The 17,726-nt window shown below is 59.5% G+C and overlaps 6 protein-coding genes across 6 annotated transcripts; 5 read left to right on the plus strand and 1 right to left on the minus strand.

The window, feature by feature from the left end:
• Positions 1-854: 854 nt before the first annotated feature.
• On the plus strand, positions 855-3,143 carry M421DRAFT_99723 (C6 zinc finger domain-containing protein; the record flags this gene model as incomplete). Its single annotated transcript, XM_033598788.1, has 4 exons — positions 855-1,268; positions 1,316-2,271; positions 2,319-2,867; positions 2,915-3,143. 4 exons carry the CDS (start codon positions 855-857, stop codon positions 3,141-3,143), a joined length of 2,148 nt encoding a protein of 715 aa, XP_033450630.1.
• Positions 3,144-3,988: 845 nt separating this feature from the next.
• On the plus strand, positions 3,989-5,799 carry M421DRAFT_418702 (peroxisomal targeting signal 2 receptor). Its single transcript, XM_033591882.1, has 2 exons — positions 3,989-4,393; positions 4,445-5,799. Exons 1-2 carry the CDS (start codon positions 4,230-4,232, stop codon positions 5,334-5,336), a joined length of 1,056 nt encoding a protein of 351 aa, XP_033450631.1. The 5' UTR covers positions 3,989-4,229; the 3' UTR covers positions 5,337-5,799.
• On the minus strand, positions 5,660-8,458 carry M421DRAFT_3458 (uncharacterized protein; the record flags this gene model as incomplete). The annotated part of the gene is made up of 3 exons (XM_033589525.1): positions 5,660-5,964; positions 6,016-6,498; positions 6,547-8,458. The coding sequence occupies 3 exons, from the start codon at positions 8,456-8,458 to the stop codon at positions 5,660-5,662; spliced, it is 2,700 nt and encodes an 899-aa protein (XP_033450632.1).
• A 1,508-nt stretch (positions 8,459-9,966) lies between these two features.
• Positions 9,967-11,621, plus strand: M421DRAFT_373041 (ribosomal RNA methyltransferase MRM2). The gene is made up of 6 exons (XM_033589767.1): positions 9,967-10,455; positions 10,503-10,553; positions 10,599-11,005; positions 11,069-11,117; positions 11,162-11,323; positions 11,385-11,621. The coding sequence occupies exons 1-6, from the start codon at positions 10,207-10,209 to the stop codon at positions 11,457-11,459; spliced, it is 993 nt and encodes a 330-aa protein (XP_033450633.1). The 5' UTR covers positions 9,967-10,206; the 3' UTR covers positions 11,460-11,621.
• A 161-nt stretch (positions 11,622-11,782) lies between these two features.
• On the plus strand, positions 11,783-13,925 carry M421DRAFT_58802 (DUF1750-domain-containing protein; the record flags this gene model as incomplete). The annotated part of the gene is made up of 3 exons (XM_033595633.1): positions 11,783-11,851; positions 11,922-12,185; positions 12,237-13,925. The coding sequence occupies 3 exons, from the start codon at positions 11,783-11,785 to the stop codon at positions 13,923-13,925; spliced, it is 2,022 nt and encodes a 673-aa protein (XP_033450634.1).
• Positions 13,926-15,147: 1,222 nt separating this feature from the next.
• Positions 15,148-17,332, plus strand: M421DRAFT_58916 (Di-copper centre-containing protein; the record flags this gene model as incomplete). Its single annotated transcript, XM_033595641.1, has 6 exons — positions 15,148-15,448; positions 15,498-15,637; positions 15,686-15,837; positions 15,887-16,004; positions 16,055-17,110; positions 17,162-17,332. 6 exons carry the CDS (start codon positions 15,148-15,150, stop codon positions 17,330-17,332), a joined length of 1,938 nt encoding a protein of 645 aa, XP_033450635.1.
• Positions 17,333-17,726: the final 394 nt, after the last annotated feature.

Below are 17,726 nucleotides of genomic sequence, written 5' to 3' on the forward strand. Positions count from 1 at the left end.
GCCTATAGCACGATGTACAGGGCTTCTATCGATCGGCTACAGTGATTCGCAGCAAACCAGGCGGCTGCAAGTATCCTCAATAGCTTACATTCTCGTGATCAGCAGCTGACTCTGATGCAGGTCCAACGCTGATCGCTCTGGAGTCAGATTGGTTGTTGCTGACTTTATATGCTACGCACATGGTTCTCCGTGCCGAGACGGCGGCATACAGCTCTTTAGCCGTGTAAGCGGCTTGCATCCAATATGGTCATCGACGCAAGCATGCTCGCTTGGCTGTCCTGTCTCGACAAACCGCATGGGAGAGCAGGGTGTGGCACTTCTCGTGCCCTGTGCTTCCTGCAAACTGTTCGGTAAGCAACAAGTGACCCCATCGACCAGCGCGTGGCTGTCAATGCTACTGGTCCCTGACTGTCTTTCCTACCGCCCGTGAAAAGATTGTCCCAATCCTTTGTCAACTTGGCAAGGGCTTTGGGGTCACGAAATGGTATCCACCGACACCCCTGTGCGATTATCTGGCGCCAGTTTTGATTGTCTGAGTGGAGTCATCTGCGCCCCAGCCCGTCCCCGCATTCAAGCAACCCTCATTTCGTGACGACAGTTCAGTCTCCCTGAGGCTAAGGGAGGCGAAATTTCGTAGCACTATATTTGCGGGAGGGCGGCTGCCTGCGCTGACTAGGTACTGCTTGTTGCGCGCGTTGACTTTCTGCTTGCTCTTTCAACTCAGATGACAACCTTCAAACCGCTCCCGACTTTGCATCTTGGACGTTTTTTATCGATATCGTGGCTGCGCGCTTGTCTACGCCAGAACACTCTTTGCAGCCTGCATCGGCCGTTGTATTGTGAGCCCACCAATCATGGCCGGACTCACGCCTTCTCCAGACATTAGTCCCGTGTCAGCAGCAACCACCAATGGTCTGTTCCCGCGAGACTCCTTCTGCCTTAACCTTGCCACTCTACCGGACGCGAGCAGCTTCATGCTCAAATCTGCACTGCGCTCTCCCCATCTCCTCGAGTCCCCCAATGGCCTTATCTTTGGTGGTGGTGGTCTGAGCAATTCATACCGAAAGCGCGCCCGCAACATGTCTCAGTCGTCCGGTACCGATCGTGAGATGTCCATAAACGGCACACCACCCGCAACGAGCCAGGCAGGAAGCACCGCGCTCGCTACTACCAATTCCAACGGCTCAATCAGCGAACAGCGACCGCTAAACAAAAAGCGTCCCAGCACCGACACAATCGATTACCCAAGGAGACGCGCGACTATCGCGGTACTGCAGCTTGCTTCTTTGTGGTGTTTCAATACTGACATTTGTAGTGCGAGATCTGTCGGTCCAGGAAGTCGCGGTGCGACGGCACAAGGCCGAAATGCAGGCTTTGTACGGAACTCAACGCAGAATGCGTCTACCGGGAGCCTGGGATCAAACTCGACGCCGGCGACAAACTGATCCTGGAGCATCTCAATCGTATTGAAGGTCTTCTGCAGACTAGCATCACCAGCACGTTCTCACTAGCCACGCACTCGCCGACTACCAGCAACTCCACGAGTGAGGACTTCCTTGGCCGCAGCACCGGCCACATGTCCCATCTGGGTATGGTTCAGCCAATCAACGGAATTGGCACGTGGACCAACCACCCTTCCAACATCTCGACTATGCCGAAGACGCACAACACGGCAGCCTTGAACCTGTTGTCTTCCCCTATGATTCGGGAGCTGGTCTCTCGTCCATACGATCCCAAGATCTTGCTTCAGCTGGAGATGAGCCGAGAACCAGTCAGCCTTGTGACTTCACGCGGCTTGGATCTGTCGAACACTGGCCAGTATGTGCAGGCGTACTTTGAGCGTGTGAATGTCTTCTACGCATGTGTCAATCCGTATACCTGGAGCAGCTATTACCAAACGGCCCTCACCCAGGGGTTCCGCGGAGGCCCGGAGAGTTGCATAGTGCTTCTGGTGCTGGCACTCGGTCATGCTGGGAGTACTGGCAGCATAACGCTACAGAATCCTGAGAAGGAGCCTCCTGGTTTGCAATGTTTTGCTGCAGCATGGGAGTTGCTTCCCAGCATGATGACCAGGAACAACATGGTGGCGGCGCAATGTCAGATCCTGGCTGCTGCTTATCTGGTATACCTGGTCCGACCTGTTGAAGCATGGAACGTCTTGTCGGGGGCTAGCATGAAGCTGCAACTACTTCTCAGTGCTCCCGGTAGAGTCTCGCCAGCCGAGGAAGAGCTGGGCAGGAGAGTTTATTGGAACGCAGTGATGATTGAGAGGTGAGCGGCTCCGTTTCCTTGCTGCACCTATGCTGACGCTCGTCTAGTGATCTTCTTGCTGAACTCGATCTTCCGCATTCTGGTATCTCACAGTTTGAAGAGGGCTTCTCATTGCCCACCGGCTTTGAGGATATGGGCACTGAGGCAGTCGGCCGAGACGAGTTATGGTACTTCCTGGCAGAGATTGCCCTTCGGAGACTGCTGAACAGAGTGAGCTCGATGCTCTACATCCGCACGACACCGTACTCGAAAGGTCCGGCTGCCACATCGATCGCACAGCTGGATCCGCTTGTCGTGGAACTTGACTTCCAGCTGAACCAGTGGTACGCAGGCCTGCCACCAGCGATGCAATTTCCGCTCGATCGTGTCCCCCTGCAGAACCCCGTACAGACAGTACTGAGGCTTCGTTACTTCGCTTGCCGCACGATCATCTTCCGGCCGTACGTTCTGCTCGTTCTGCAGGACGAGAGCCTCGCACTGGATTCAAGCGTGCAGGACAATTGCCACAAGTGCCTGGAGGCGTGCGTACGCCAGCTGGAGTATATCACTGCGCACCACGCAGGCCACCTGCCTTATCTGTTCCAAGGCGCGCTCTCGTAGGTTTGGAGCACACGTGTTTTGGTCTACGCTAACTCGTCTCCAGGATTGTCTCGCAGACTCTTCTCATTATGGGCGCGACCATGACCCAGTCGCTGTCTCAACTCCTCCCTCCACCAGCAACCATGGATGACATTATCAACAATGTTGTGTTGGAGATGGAACGCTACGCGCACCTTGCCCCCAGTATCCGCCTCTCCGCTGAGCTCGTCCGCGAAGCCGAAGGCAAACGACAGATGTGGCTCCGGACTGCCGGCCTAAAGTTCGATGACTGAACCATGCCGGCAGAAGATGAGGATTCAGATACATCCATACATCATGTGAGATGCAAAGTGAGAACTATCTCAGTTCTTGTGAACCATGTGTCGTCACCATTACCCATGTCTGCACGTCCAACAGGACCGGCACGATTTGGCTGGCATCGTTCACGGCACAGTTTGGCTGGCATGTGTCAAGAGCCCAGGCCGCGAACCTGACGTCGCACTGCGCAGTCTCGTCATACGATATGCAGGCACTGCACAGAGCCTTCTACCTCGAAAGTCGTCTTCTCCCCACTTGGTACTTGGCAGGCAACATGGATCACGATGCTGGGGACGACAACCTCGACCGGAAACACACAAGACATCTCCAAGCGTGAGAGCATGCTGGAGTACAACAGTAGCGTGTACTGAAGATGACAGGCCTGTAATGTACCTGGTAGCTGCGTCGCAGGGGCCTGCATGGGCGCTGGGCGTCTCGCTATGCGTACACGGGAAAGAGGGAAGGAGAGGGAAGGAGGAAGTCTACGTCACTTCATGCACAGCATCTCGCGATACCCCTTGATCGTCTCCACAATCTACATAGATGGTAGCAGCATCCGACCTGAATGTCACGTAGCTCTCCACACTCGGATGTGACTTTGTCTAAACACCCAAAGGTTGTCGGCTGCCATGGAGGCGGCTACAGGGGTGGGGGCACGCGGAATGCACCGTGTGAGCGGTGTTTACCGGCAGCCGGGTCCACCTAGGTGTAGACGATGCGAAGCCGCGTGCATGGACGCAGTAAGCGGGCTCGAAGAAGGAATACATTCAAGTGACTCCGGTCCTGATCTCTGAACGCTCATGCTCGTGCTCTTTCTACAGCAGCACTTGCAGCAGGACGCGCCGGCTCGTTGATCGCGCTCTCACGTGCGCACTTGGATCTGACGGACGCGGCGCAGCGTCTGACGTGCCCCGCAGCCTCGGCTCTGCTCGTCATCCCAACCATGTCGGCGTACACGGACAGCTGCAGCATCTCGCGCGCGACGATGCGCAGCACCTTGTTGGAATTCCAGGCCACATAGCACCAAGTCGCTTGCGCAAAGTACTGTACAGACCGCCACGATGCTGGAGTTCCGGACGCAGGGCTACAACGGCTACGGCGTCAAGTACTCGCCGTTCTTCGACTCGCGCATCGCCGTCGCCAGCTCCGCCAATTTCGGGCTCGTAGGGAATGGACGCCTGTACATTCTGGGGCTGACGGCGAACGGCATTGTGGCCGAGAAGTGGTGCGTAGATGCAATCTACCCTCCTGCATGCACATGCTAAGCCCGCCCCAGGTTCGACACGCAGGACTCGCTCTTCGACACGGCGTGGTCGGAGGCGCATGAGTCGCAGCTCCTCACGGCGGGCGGCGACGGCAGCGTGAAGCTCTTCGACACCAACGTGGCGCAGTTCCCGATCCAGTCGTGGAGCGAGCACGCGCGCGAGGTCTTCAGCGTGCACTGGAACCTCGTAGCCAAAGACACCTTCCTGTCGTCATCCTGGGACGGCACAGTCAAGATCTGGAACCCCAACCGCAACGCAAGCATCACCACCCTGCCCACCCACAGCTGCACCTACAGCGCGCAGTTCAGCCCGCACGCGCCCGCCCTCGTCAGCAGCGTGAGTTCAGACTCGCACCTGCGCGTCTTCGACCTGCGCACGCCCGCCAGCGCCTCCAACCACCTCACCCTCAGCATCGCACTGCACACCCCCCCCACGCCACGCATCGGCACCCCGGCCCCCGTCGGCGTCGCGCCGAGCGAGGCCCTCACGCACGACTGGAACAAGTACCGCGACACCATCGTGGCCGCCGCGGGCGTCGACCGCCTGATCCGCGTCTTCGACATCCGCATGCCGGGCGCAGGGCCCATTGCCGTGCTGCCCGGCCACGAGTACGCCGTGCGCCGCCTGAGCTGGAGTCCGCATCTGAGCGATCTGCTGCTGAGCGCGAGCTACGACATGACGTGCCGGGTGTGGACGGACGGGAGTGCGCTGGGCGCTGCGGGGCCGGATGTGGCGGGCGATGCGATGGTGTACGGTGGCGGGCGCGAGATGGGGCGTATGGGGCGGCACACTGAGTTTGTGACGGGTGTGGATTGGTGCTTGTTTGGTGCTGAGGGGTGGTGTGCGAGCACGGCGTGGGACGAGCGGGTCATGGTGTGGGATGCGCGGGCGCTGATGCGCTGATGCGCTGATGCGTTGATGTGCTGCTGTTGATGTGCTGCTGTTGATGCGCTGATGTTGATGCGCTGATGTTGGTGTGGTGCCGTGTCAACGAGTCACTGAGACAGGGGCGAGGACAAGGCGCGAGAAGAGAGAAAGGATATAGTAACGTTCTATCGTGCATCATGGGTATCGTAAGCGCGTGTCCGTCTCCGCCTCTATCTGCACCTGCAGCAACCTCTCATCCCCATTGACCCCCAAACCCCCAAACCCCAACCCCAGCTCCAACCCCGAAAACAACTCGACGCTACCGGAACAGACTCAGCCGCCCCGAAAACAACCCCACGCTACCGGAACAAACTCAGCAACACCTTCTCCAGTCTCTCCGCAGCCGGATCGTAGGCATCGTCCCTTCTGCGGCCCTTGTCGTCAAATCGCGGCGGAAGCTCAATGGTGGAATCAGTGTCCGACCCCGGCGACGCAGCGCGACGGTGGCGTTTGCCGTCGCCGTCTCGGTCGTCGCGGCGCGCGCGCAGAGGACTGGGCGAGACCTCCTGCTCCTGCGGGTTGAGGTCAAACTTGACTTCCTTCTCGCGCGAGCCGAGGGGGCTGGGCGCGACCGCCGGCGACGCGGCGCGGCGCTTGTTTAGACCTGGCGCTTGTCAGTACATGCGGGCGCGATGCGTGGATAGGTTGGACCCACCACGCGTTGACACGGGAGGGACGTGCTCGGCGCCGGAGGTCACGGGGGCGGGAGCACTCACATTCTCGTCTCCGCGACGGGCCTGGTAGTAGTGGTTCTGCTCTTGACGCGCGTACGGATTGCCGGGGTTCATGTCGTTGTGAATGTAGCCGCCGCCGGGCGGTGGCGGGCCATAGTCGTTGCGTGGCGGGTAGTCGTTTTGTGGCGGGTAGTCGTTGCGTGGCGGGTAGTCGTTGCGTGGCGCATAGTCGTTTTGTGGCGCGTAGTCGTTGTGTGACGGGTAGTCGGCGGGGTTGTATGCTGGGTAGGGGGCGTTGGGAAGATTGGCGTCTACGGGCGCCGTCGGTGGGGGAGGGAAGTAGTTGGTCGACGGGAAGTACTGGGAGTCGTTGGGGCGAGCAGTCGCCTCGCCCGGGCTGTATCGATCGGGGCTGTAGCGTCCAGGGCTGTGGCTGTCTTGACTGTGGGCGGATTCATCGTCGCCTGCACCTCTGTCAGTCGCTGAATTGCCAAGAGCAGGGCGCTACTCACGTCGTCGGCCTCGCTCCTTCTCGGCCTTCTTGCGGTCACGTCGCTTCGCTGCCTCGTGAGCCGCAAGTCCAGCCACGCTAGCGACCGCCGCCGTCTCTGCTACCGACCGCACACGACTCTTGCTCCGACTCGGGCTTCTGCTGCCGCGGCGGCCGTTCGAGGAGGAAGAGGATCGATCGCGTCGGCGTCTGCGCGCGCCGCGGGATCGGCTTCGTTCGCGGTCGGTATAGATTGGATCACCACCGTACTCTACTAGCACAGGGTCACTCTTTGCGCTTCTAGGCCTACTGGAGCTGCGCCCAGTATGGCGGGAGAGCACCGACCTTGATCTCGAGCGCGACCTCGACTTGGACCGCGAGAGCGCCCTGGCTTCCTTCTTAGCCTTGTGTTTCTCGTACAGTCCCGTGACAGCGGCGCCGGCAACGCCGGCGGCGGCAATGGGCACGCCCTGGCGGACGCGGCTCGGCGACCGCTTTCCCTTGCGCTTCCGAGACTTGCTGCGGTTGCGTTGGACGAGGCCGGCCACCGCGGCGCTGGCGAGGCCGACTGAGGCGGCGCGCTTGCTGCGGTGCTCAGGGTCCATGTGCTTACTCGTGCTGCGAGACCTGCCACGGCCCTTGTCCTCGATGACAGTCACAGACCGCGACCTGCTTCGTCCATGGCGCGAGGCGCCCCTCCGTCTGCGGGACCTACTCCGGTGCTCTTCGACGACGGTGGTCACGGGGGCGTTCTTCTCCTTGTTCCGCTTCCCTACGGCGTAAGCAGCAAGACCAACACCAGCAAGGGCAGCAAGCGTGCCGACTTCCCTCACGCGCGACTTGCTGCGGTTGCGGCTCTTGCTCCGGTGCCTCCGGTGCCGACCACGGCCCGAGGAGAGCGAGCGGGACCTGTCGCGGTTGTTATAGCGGTCGAGCGCCACGGCGCTCGCAGCACCCAGCGCTCCGTAGCCCAGGGCGTTGCCAATGTTGCCGCCGGCTTCCTCGCCCTTTCTCTTGCGGTGGTGTCTGATGATCTGGCCGGCGGCGACGCCGGCGAGGGCTCCGGCAGCAGCGCTGCGCTTGCCGTTCGGACTCCCGTCTCGGTCCCATGTGTCCCTCTCCTTGTGCACGTACACGACGTCGTCGTCGCTGTAGTAGTCGCCGTCGCCGTGGCGGTCGCGGTGCTCGCGCTCGTCAAAGTAGCGCTCCTCCCGCCGGCCGCCCCGATCGACCTCCTTGATCCTGCGCTCGTAGTAGTACTCGTCGTCGAGGCGGGGCCGCGGGCGGGCAAGCTGTCTGTCCTCGTACACTTCCGACCGCTCGACGAGGTCGTAGGCGGGCTCCTGGATGCGCTCGCGGATGATGATGGGCTGCGGGACTTCCTCGCGGATGATGATGGGCTGCTGCGCCGGCTGGGCCTCGTTGCGGATGATGATGGGCTGCGGCTGGGGCGCGGCGGCCGGCTCGGGGCGGAAGAACTCGGTGTCGCGCGAGTAGCGCTCCAGCTCGTACGGCTGGTAGTCGCGCTGCTGCTCGTGGAGGTCGCGCTCGTACTCGCGGGATATGCGTATCTCACGTGCGCTGGACCGGGCGGGCGAGGGCGAGCGGTCCATCTCACGCTCGATGCGGTACTCGCGGACCTCGCGCCGCGGCGGCGAGGGCGAGCGGTCGACGTAGCGGTACTCGCTGATGTGGCTGCGCGCGGGCGGTGGGTCGCTGCGTTCCACGACGTACTCCTTGCGGACCTCGCGCCGCTCCTCGTAGTCTTCGCGCGGCCGGTGGACGAGCATGCGCTCCTGCTCGTACGTGTCGGCCTCGAGGCTGTGGTCGGGCACCTTGTAGCGGCGCACTGTCGTGTAGCTGCGGGCGCCGCCGCCCTGGGACTGCGTCTCCCAGTCGCGCTCGCGCTCGCTGCGCTTGTAGACGGTCGACATGGCGGGGGTGTCGGTGGGCGGGCGGGATAGCCCGACGTGTGTCGTGTGTCGTGTGTCGTGTGTGTGGTATGTCGTGTATGTGGTATGTCGTGTGTGTTGTGTGTCGTGTGTCGTGTGTCGTGTGTCGTGTGTCGTGTGTCGTGTGTCGTGGACTGTTGCTGCCGTGTAGCGGTCCGCTGCGAGTCGCCGTCTGCTCAGCCCGTCGGGCAGTCTGACAGGTGCAGGGCTGATGACAACCGAGTGGCTCAGGAACGCGTAGTGGTGCCGATCGCAGCTCGCAGTGATTGGCGAACGCGTGATCGGTCAAGGCCAACGGTCGATCAAGGCCAACGGTCGATCAACGCTCGCAGTATGAACATGCACAGTTCGCTATTCGAACAGCGGGGGAGCGAGAGGTACAATAGGATGGCGGAAAGGAGGGAGCGGCTGGACGCGCAACGAAGCCCCCAGCAGGGCGGGATCAGGCGCACCTTGGAACAAGAGGGCAGCCGGGGTGAGGTTCTAGGTCTACGTCATCGGTCACGGCAAGTGAAGCCAGGCTTTGGTGGTCGCGCTCGCAGCAGTTCCTGGAAGACACCAGAATCGCTGCGACAATATTACAAAGTGCACTCTCCCACAGAATCGCTGGACGCTATACCGATCACTTATAGCGTGGCGCGATGACTCTGCTTCTCGGAGCGACGACGAATTCGCCGTGAGGGCCTTGCAGCTGCCCGACCCTTCATGTTCATGCGAACTGCCCGCTTAGCACGGATCTGCATGTGCCAGAGTCACTCACCGGACCCCACTGTCTGCAGATAAATGCACCCGCAGCCTCTCACACACTGGGTGAGAGCGTCAGTGCGGGTGAGTCGCCGTCGCCTGTGTGGCTGACATTTGGCTCGTGTGGTGGGCGAGCGAGTCAGTGCACGACCCTGTTGCCTCGAGGCCGCCCTCGTGCATCTGACGGTGCTGACACTGAGCTATGCAGCACTTGCACTGAGCCACAGCACTTGCACTGAGCTGCAGCACTTGCACTGAGCCGCAGCACTTGCACTGAGCTGCAGCACTTGCACTGAGCTATGCAGCATTTGCACTGATAATGATGTACATGCCGATTCAAGTCCTCTCTGGAAGGTGTGCAGCATGTGCAGCAATATGTTGTCCTTGCATCGCGCAAACACTGTGACAACCCCTGAAACCCCTCGAAGCCTAGAAACCCCTCGAAGCCTAGAAACCCCAGCACCCGGCTTTCTGCTCACTGACTTTTCCTGCCTGTTCGTCATCATCTCAGGCAAATCCCGGCACCCTGCGGACAAGCAGACTCTCCGGTCAAGTCGAGCGCCCTGCGTGTCTGGACAACGACATGTGCCAGCAATACCTGCTCATGGCCCGTGTCTCAGCTCACTCACCGGACGAGCCCGCTACCGGTAAACATCCAAGGCTCAGCGTGGGAGAGGCGGATGCCAGGAGCATGACACCTGTCGATGGGTAGACTGGACCTCGTGCAGAAGCTGAAGAACAGCTCGTGTCAGACGGCGACATGCCGAGGAGAGATTCGCTCTCCATGTTACACTCTGGTGGCGAGGCAGGCGGGCTGAGGATACAAGGCTGTATCCAAAGGGTGCGTCTTCGCCTGATTGTTGGTGTTGCAATGGTCGAAATGGTCGCGGAGGCGAGCTAAGATCAAGGCGATCCGAGGGCAAGTGCAGCCGCGGCTCCCAAACTTTTGGGAGCTATGGTGCTTGCTGCTCGACCGCACCTTCTTCATGCTTTCACGACGAGTCTTCCGCCAGCTCACAGACAGCGTATTGCTAGAGCCTGGCACCGTAACAGGGCCATTGTGCCTTGCAGCTAGCTGTCGCTCCGGTCGCACGCCGAGTCAACTCAATGCGCCACGCGCTCGCCATGCGTCCTCGTCCTCGACCAGGTGGAAGACGCGTCAGGGCAATGACCCCTTTGCTCGCGAAGCCCGCGTGCAGGGTCTGAAGAGTCGCGCTGCCTTCAAGTTGCTCGAGGTAGTCGGCTGGATTCGCTGCGTAGTTTGCGTGCTGATGTGCTGTAGCTGAATGAGAAGCACAAGCTGTTTCAGCCTGGACAGACTGTCGTTGATCTTGTATGCTCTGAACCTATACCCGTAAGACGGTGCTGATGTGCCAAGGGCTTTGCACCAGGCTCGTGGTCGCAGGTCGCTGTGAACCGCACGGCGCCTGACGGACGCGTCATAGGCATCGATGTCATCCCAGCCCAGCCTCCACGAGGCGTTTCCACGATCCAAGGCAACTTCCTGTCTCCGGATATCCAAGACGACGTTCGAGCCTACGTCCGAGACCCCACTCTCGGTCGTCCGCGCAAACGGACAATGTCAGAGGAGCCCGATGGGCTCACTGAAGAGCAGGTGGACGAGATGGAGCGCGGGTACATCGACATTGAGAGGCAGGCACACATGGAGGGCGTCGAGACGGAGCGACTAGCAGAAGACACGGAGAGCGGCTCAGAAGCAAAGCTCTCTGTCAAAGAGCGGGATCTTCGCAGCGGCCGAGTTGTCGATGTGGTGCTCAGTGACATGTCAGAACCCTGGGACCAAGTCGCCGGCTTCTACAAGAAGAGCCTTAGTGACCCGTACTTTAGGATGATGAACACCAGCGGCAACTCGTTCAGAGATCACGCAGGGAGCATGGTATGGTCAGCCTCTACACATGGAGACCATGGCTGACGTAGCAGGACTTGTGCATGGCTGCACTGACGTTCGCATTCGACACGCTGAAGACTGGGGGTCATTTTCTCTGCAAGTTTTACCAGGGCTCTGAAGACAAGGCCTTTGAGACCAAGCTGAAGCGCCTGTTTGCAAAGGTGTCGCGGGAGAAGCCCGAGTCGTCACGCGCTGTACGTCCAGCCCGACGTTTCTTCCCATGTCCATATACAAGATTTGACTGACGGTAAGCAGGCATCCAAAGAGGCGTACTTTGTCGCGCTGCGGCGGAAAGAGGCACCGACGAGGGAGGAGGTTTTTCGGGACTGAGTGCAGTCTGTGAATTTGCATCTTCCCCGAGTTTCGAGGGAGCCAATACTTCAGCACATGATGCCCCAAAGCACATGATGCCCCAAAGCACATGATGCCCCAAAGCACATGGTACCCCAATAGAAGTGACTGTCCAGCTGGACCTGATGCCCTGAGCAACTGTTGCATGGACCGTGCGTTCTTGGCGTGGAAGTCGCGAATCGCGATGCGCCGCTGCAACGCGCCAAAGATGCACCCCCAGCGTTCCGAGCATTCGCGTCCGCCCACAACACATCTGTGATATCTGAATCGCGCGGCATTGTTGTCGCGTCACGTTGATCGACATGTACGGCATGAACCAGGCGTATAATGCTGGCGGCGGCGACCCCAGCGCGCAGGTGCCGAACCACCTCGTGAGTGCGCCGGCAGCTGGCCAGGGCAGCTTGACCAGCTCAACCAGTTCGACAACGGCTAACAACACAGCTCGCGCACGTCCATCTGGTGTCGTCATACCGATTCCCCTCCCTGCCCCAGCTGCGACCGGAGCAGGCGGTCGAATACCTCACCAAGGGACCGCAGATAGTGCGCGACAGCTCGCCCGTCGCCTGGACCTTCTTCGCATCGCCGCCGCAAGATGGCACCGTCATCCTCACATGGCAGCCTCCGAGGATGGCGACGCACTTTGCCTCTGACGGCATGGTCTGGGCAGACCCCGAGCAGGCCTTTGACATGCCCATCCGCGGCTACGTATGCGCCCGCGTGGCCTGCCGTCTGTAACGCCTGGCTGACTCCGCGTAGACACTGCAGGTGTTGGTCCACAACACGGGCTACCACTATCCCCACGAGCCGTTCGCCGTGCACTCCCGATACCGATACCGCCTCACTGCAGGGCCCGGCAGCTTCGACCCGAACCTGTGGCTGGTATACTACAGGCCCGCGGACCAGCAACACAGACTCGCCGCCGGCCAGATCCCCGTTCCACGCGAGACCCAGGCCACGCTGCAGATGCGAGCCCAGCTCCAGGCCGCCGGACCGCTCATGCGCAAAGAGTTTATGCTGCACGATGCATCCAACTGGCCCAAGGTCGAGTTCGGACAGCAAGCAGCCATGCGCCAACAACAGCAGCCCTACTACAACCCCATGCAGCCCGGCCGGCCCTATGCCGCGCAGCCACCGCCCGCCAAGCGCATGCGTGGCCCCGCACCCGCACAAGCGCGCCCGCCGGTTGCTGGAGCAGCGCTGCCAGATACTTCCCTGGAGGACGAGGAGAATGCTACACAGGACGCCTTTGACTTTCTGACCCCCCGCGAGATCAGCCTGTCGCGATACAAGCAGCATCACGAATGGATGGAGGAAATCTTCTCCTCGCCATACGCCGTCGGGAACATTGCGCCGATCGACCTTGGCCTGGGTCTTATGGGCGAGCTCGCTCCTCTGACAGCCGGCATCCTGGATGTGCCAGGGGCTGAGACCCCGGACACTGCAAAGGACGGCTACAAGATCAAAGACTACTACAAGATGAACCCAGACCACCTCAAGGCCTTTGAGAAGCGAGTGGCCGAGTACACGAAGAACGAACAGGCCGAGATCGACAAGATGAAGGCCGACCATGCGCGCAAAATGGCACAACTGAAGCGCACACGAACCTACATCAAGGCCGAGAGGAGGTTGCGGGACCTGTCACGCTTGCCAGCAAGTGATGACGAAGGCCCGGACCCGTCAGAAGGTGTTGTTCAGGATCTGGAGAAGTCATTGAACGTCAAGTTTGATGCCAAGAAGTCGGTGGTTTGTGTGGACAAGGGCGGGTTCATCGAAAGGCAGCCATCTCCGCCCCAGAAGACACAAACCAACGGCAACGGGACACAGCCGAGCTCCAACGGCGCCTCGAACGGTCCCAACAACGACGGAGCTTCAGACTTTGACAACACCGCGGCCAGCCTGCTCGACCAGTACGGCACTGGGTCTTTGGGAGGCACACCTGGAAACATATCGATGCCGCACATGTCCCAGCCCCCAAGTCAATCGCAGTCAGCAGTCGGAACACCCAACCTGCTCTCGGGTAACCAGGCTCAGCAACAGACCTTCGATCAGCAAACACCGCATCTCGACGATACCGGCGACGATCTCCTGGATCTGGATGTTGAGATGTCCGGTATGACAAACGCAGACGACAAGGCCGGCAATGACTGGGTTGTGGTGGACGAGCAAGCGAGCCACGCCCAGCAGTCGAGCAACAATCCCCCACCGACCGCAAACAACAACACAACGAACGACCAAAACACACTGGGCCAGTCGTCGGTTGATGTCGACGTGGGCAGCATGTTCGACAGCGTTCCCGACTTCACCAACTTCACCGGAGACGATTCTGCGGGTGATGCCCTAGCAGACTTCGGACAGGACGACAGCATGGGTCTGGGCGATCTGGTGGACGATTCGGCGTTTGGCGACGCTTTCCACGAGGAAATGGGTGGCGACGTGGATAATTGAGTCTCATTGGCATTCCTTCGAGGCAAGACAACCCGCTTGGTGCTGGCGATGGTTTGTTTAGATCGCTCGCGAATCGGCGAACGGAGAATGGAGTATCACTACACGAGCCTCGGTGGCTTCTGTTGGGCCCCAGGCTCCCTTTGCTGTTTGTATAGGTACGAGATGAGAATCCCAAGTTTCAGACGAGCGCGGCCATGGCGCTTTCACATGTGTCTACGACAAGGTCAATCACTGCCATGTCTGATCTCGGCTGCATGCTTCCCCGTTGCCTCCGAGCAGGCTATCGGATCTCAGCGCGGTATTCGTATGTGTCTTGCAGCAATCAAATTCTGGTTCACGTGCGGTCGTACAATCACAGAGGCTGAACGTGCCGTGGTGGTGTGACCATCCGAGCCAATCAAGCCGGCGAGCTGCGGTGGTGGCTGAAGCTTCATTCATTGCGCAACCTCGTTCCTGCCCTTGACCAGCCTTGGCCCTGGATATGCCCAGAACATGCAGCCAGCTATGCCCGCATCGATACCGTCAGATAAGACTCGTGTCGTCGGAGGGTACGCAGTGTCGCACAGCTACCCCCTCAGCAAGGCGCAACGTCGTGGCTTCGCCCAGATAGTCACGTTCGCTCGTATGGCTGTCTGCTTTGGGAACTCGCGCGTGCAACACGTCTCCCCCCACGGGATACCCTGTGTGGGAAGCATTAAAGGCCCAATCACATCAACTCGTATCGACAGCTAGTTTGCCTCCTGACATTGATGTATTCGCAACGGAGAAGGGTCCAGTCATTCCATCCCAGCCGACACAGGCAAGCGATCGACCCGATCGACAGACGTCGCGACCGCGTCGCGTCAACCCCAGAAAGCCTGTTCTCGAACCCCACTGAGCGCTGCAATCTCGCGTTATGGATCGAGACGACGCTCGCGGTGACACGGGTTGAGACAGTGTGCGCCATGCTAACGTGAATCCATTGCTTTCGCGGCCCGGGGATGTGCTTCCTCAGGAGCTGAACGCTCCATGTGGCACGTATGGCACGTTGACGCAATTGAGCGCTCTCCCCTTTTGACTCGCGGTGCAGTGCGGAAATCCCCTTTTACAAGCCCTGCAGCACACCGTAAAGCTTCTTCTTCTTCTTCTTCAACAGCCCGCCGACCATTGGCGTCAGCTGGCCGTATTCCAAACTGACATCTACAGCCTCGGGATATCAATATTCGGCATGGCGCCCGTGTCGATGCTGAGAGCACTGCAGCTACTTTTCGTATTTGGAGTGCTGTGCTCGTCGACACAGGCCAAGATCGTGCGCGCACATCGAAGACGGCACGTCGTGACCAACATCCACCCTCACATACGACGGCAGGATGACGTCTACCCGGTACTGGGTGTCCCTGGACAGGGTATTAACACTACAGCTCCTCGACTAGAGATCCGCGAGCTGCAACGGAACCCAGACCTGTTCAATGTATACCTGCTCGGCCTTCAGCGGTGGCAGAACACGAGCCAAGATGACAAGTTCTCGTACTTCCAAATCGCTGGTATGCTTCGGTGGATCACTAGGATGCTGTCTCTGCTGATCAATACCAGGCATTCACGGTCGGCCGTTCATATCGTGGGATGGTGTTGCAGGACGCTCACAGCCTCCAGAAGGATACAAAGAGGGATACTGCCACCACAGCAGTAATCTGTTCCCAACATGGCATCGGCCATTCCTTGCTCTGGTCGAGGTGAGCTGGTAAAACGACGCCTGACATACAATCAGCTTAACATCGTAGGAATGGATCTTCATTTCTGCCCGTACGGTCATTGCTGAGTTCCCGGAGGGTGAGTTCAAGGCGCGTATGACTGCTGCGCTGCCTGCGCTAAGGCTACCGTTCTGGGATGCTGCTGCTGTGCCTCCTGTTGGCACAGGATCATATCCTTGTGAGTCGTGCTGCTGGCACGTGAATGCGGTTTTGACTGACTGCAACAGGGAGTGTGCAACGGGCGACCATTGAAGTCGAGATTCCAGATGGGACGCGCTCGGCCAAGACCACCATACCCAACCCTCTCTACTCGTACACTTTTCACCCAATGCCAGGCAAGGAGCTCTTCGTAAGTCGCCTATTTCCAAGACGACTTGTTTTGCACGCTGAACGGACAAGGGCAAACTCCCATGGACGCACTGGCCGACAACCCTACGCTATCCCACAAGCAGGTGGGCGGATGCACAGAGCCAGAACTCAATGATCGCATCTCAACTCGATCTCAACCTGGGCAATCTCCGGCAACGCACGTACCAGATGATGGCGATGCAGAAGAACTATCATAATATCAGTAACAACATGGTCTCGCTCGGCGGTGTCCTCGACAGTCTTGAATCGGTGCACGACACGATCCATAACACCGTCGGCAGCTCCGGACCAGGCCACATGACCAATGCCGCATACTCGGCGTTCGATCCCGTGTTTTGGCTGCTGCATGCGAACATCGACCGCATGACGGCTGTTTGGCAGGCGCTGAATCCTGATAGCTGGGTGACGAAGCACTCCAATCCGACGGCGACTTTTACCTCGGAGGCCGGGGCCTATGCAGATGAGAACACGCCTCTACATCCTTTCCACCGCAGCAAAGCAGGAGACTTCTGGACTTCAGCGAATGTGCGGGACCACACTATCTTTGGGTACACATATCCGGAGCTCGTTGGTCTTTCGGCGGACGATACTCTTGTGATGAGGGTCAATCGGTTGTACGGCAACGACGCAACGTCGCAGTTCTCATGGAAACTGGGTGATCCTCTCCCTTCGACTTCACCTAACAAGGGATATGCTTACAACGACCGCCGGTCGATTCAAATCAGCAGTCCCCAAGAAAACAGTCCGTGTCAGTACCAGTACTTCGCCAACATCAGGGTGCGAAAGTCTGGCTCAGAGGGTGGGTACAAGATCTTTGTCTTCTTGGGTCCCACAGATGCGGCAACAGCTGGGTCTTCGTACGATGCAACTGTGTGGATGCGCAACGGGAGTTTCGTCGGCTTTACCGGATTCCAGAGCATGGGATATGCGGGCGATGTCATCTTAACGGCTCCGGGCGATGCCAACGGAGTCGTTGCCATGACGAACGCACTGGAAGATCGCCTGAGGGCGGGAGACTTGTCGAGCCTCGATGAGGGGACCGTGGGAAGATATCTACATGAGCATATGAGCTGGAGGATTACGACGGTATGTTGACTGCCTTATTGCTGGCTGACGGAGGCGTGACTGACGGTGCAGGCTGACCACCGAATCATCACGCCCGAGGATACACCAGGCTTCCAGATCGACGTGTCGTACGCAAAGATGAAGGCCGCGACAGCCAACTCGTTCCCCGAGATGCAGGACGGTGGGTTCAAGCATTTGCCGCGCGCAACGAGCGGGCGAGCAGGCGGTGTCCAGGATGATTGAAGCGAGCGACGTGTGTAAGCAATACAGTCTATAAGACCCCTCGGCGTAGACGGAGATTTGTGTCTCGTGCGAGCAGCTTGCGCAGGCTCGCGGGTGCTCTGCTCTTGTATCTTCGATTTGTTCTAGAAGGTGGCGTGGCAATGCATTGAGCGCTTCCATCACCCTGCGTGCTCCTGATCAGCAGCGACGGTCCGTACTCACCGGCGCCGGATCGCCTCACCATTCCTCGCAAATCGCGAGGTATACGCATGTCGAGAAGCTGAGGTCGCACAGTAGGTGGCAGTGCTCGTGGGTGGCAGTGCTCGTGCTGTGAGCACTGCAGCGTACGACGGACGGGACGGCTGCACCCGAAAGTCGGACTTCTCGAGCCTCACCGCTTCTAGCACAAATGCCG

Source organism: Didymella exigua, assembly GCF_010094145.1.
Source record: "Didymella exigua CBS 183.55 unplaced genomic scaffold M421scaffold_8, whole genome shotgun sequence".
Classification (NCBI taxonomy): Eukaryota; Fungi; Ascomycota; class Dothideomycetes; order Pleosporales; family Didymellaceae; genus Didymella; species Didymella exigua.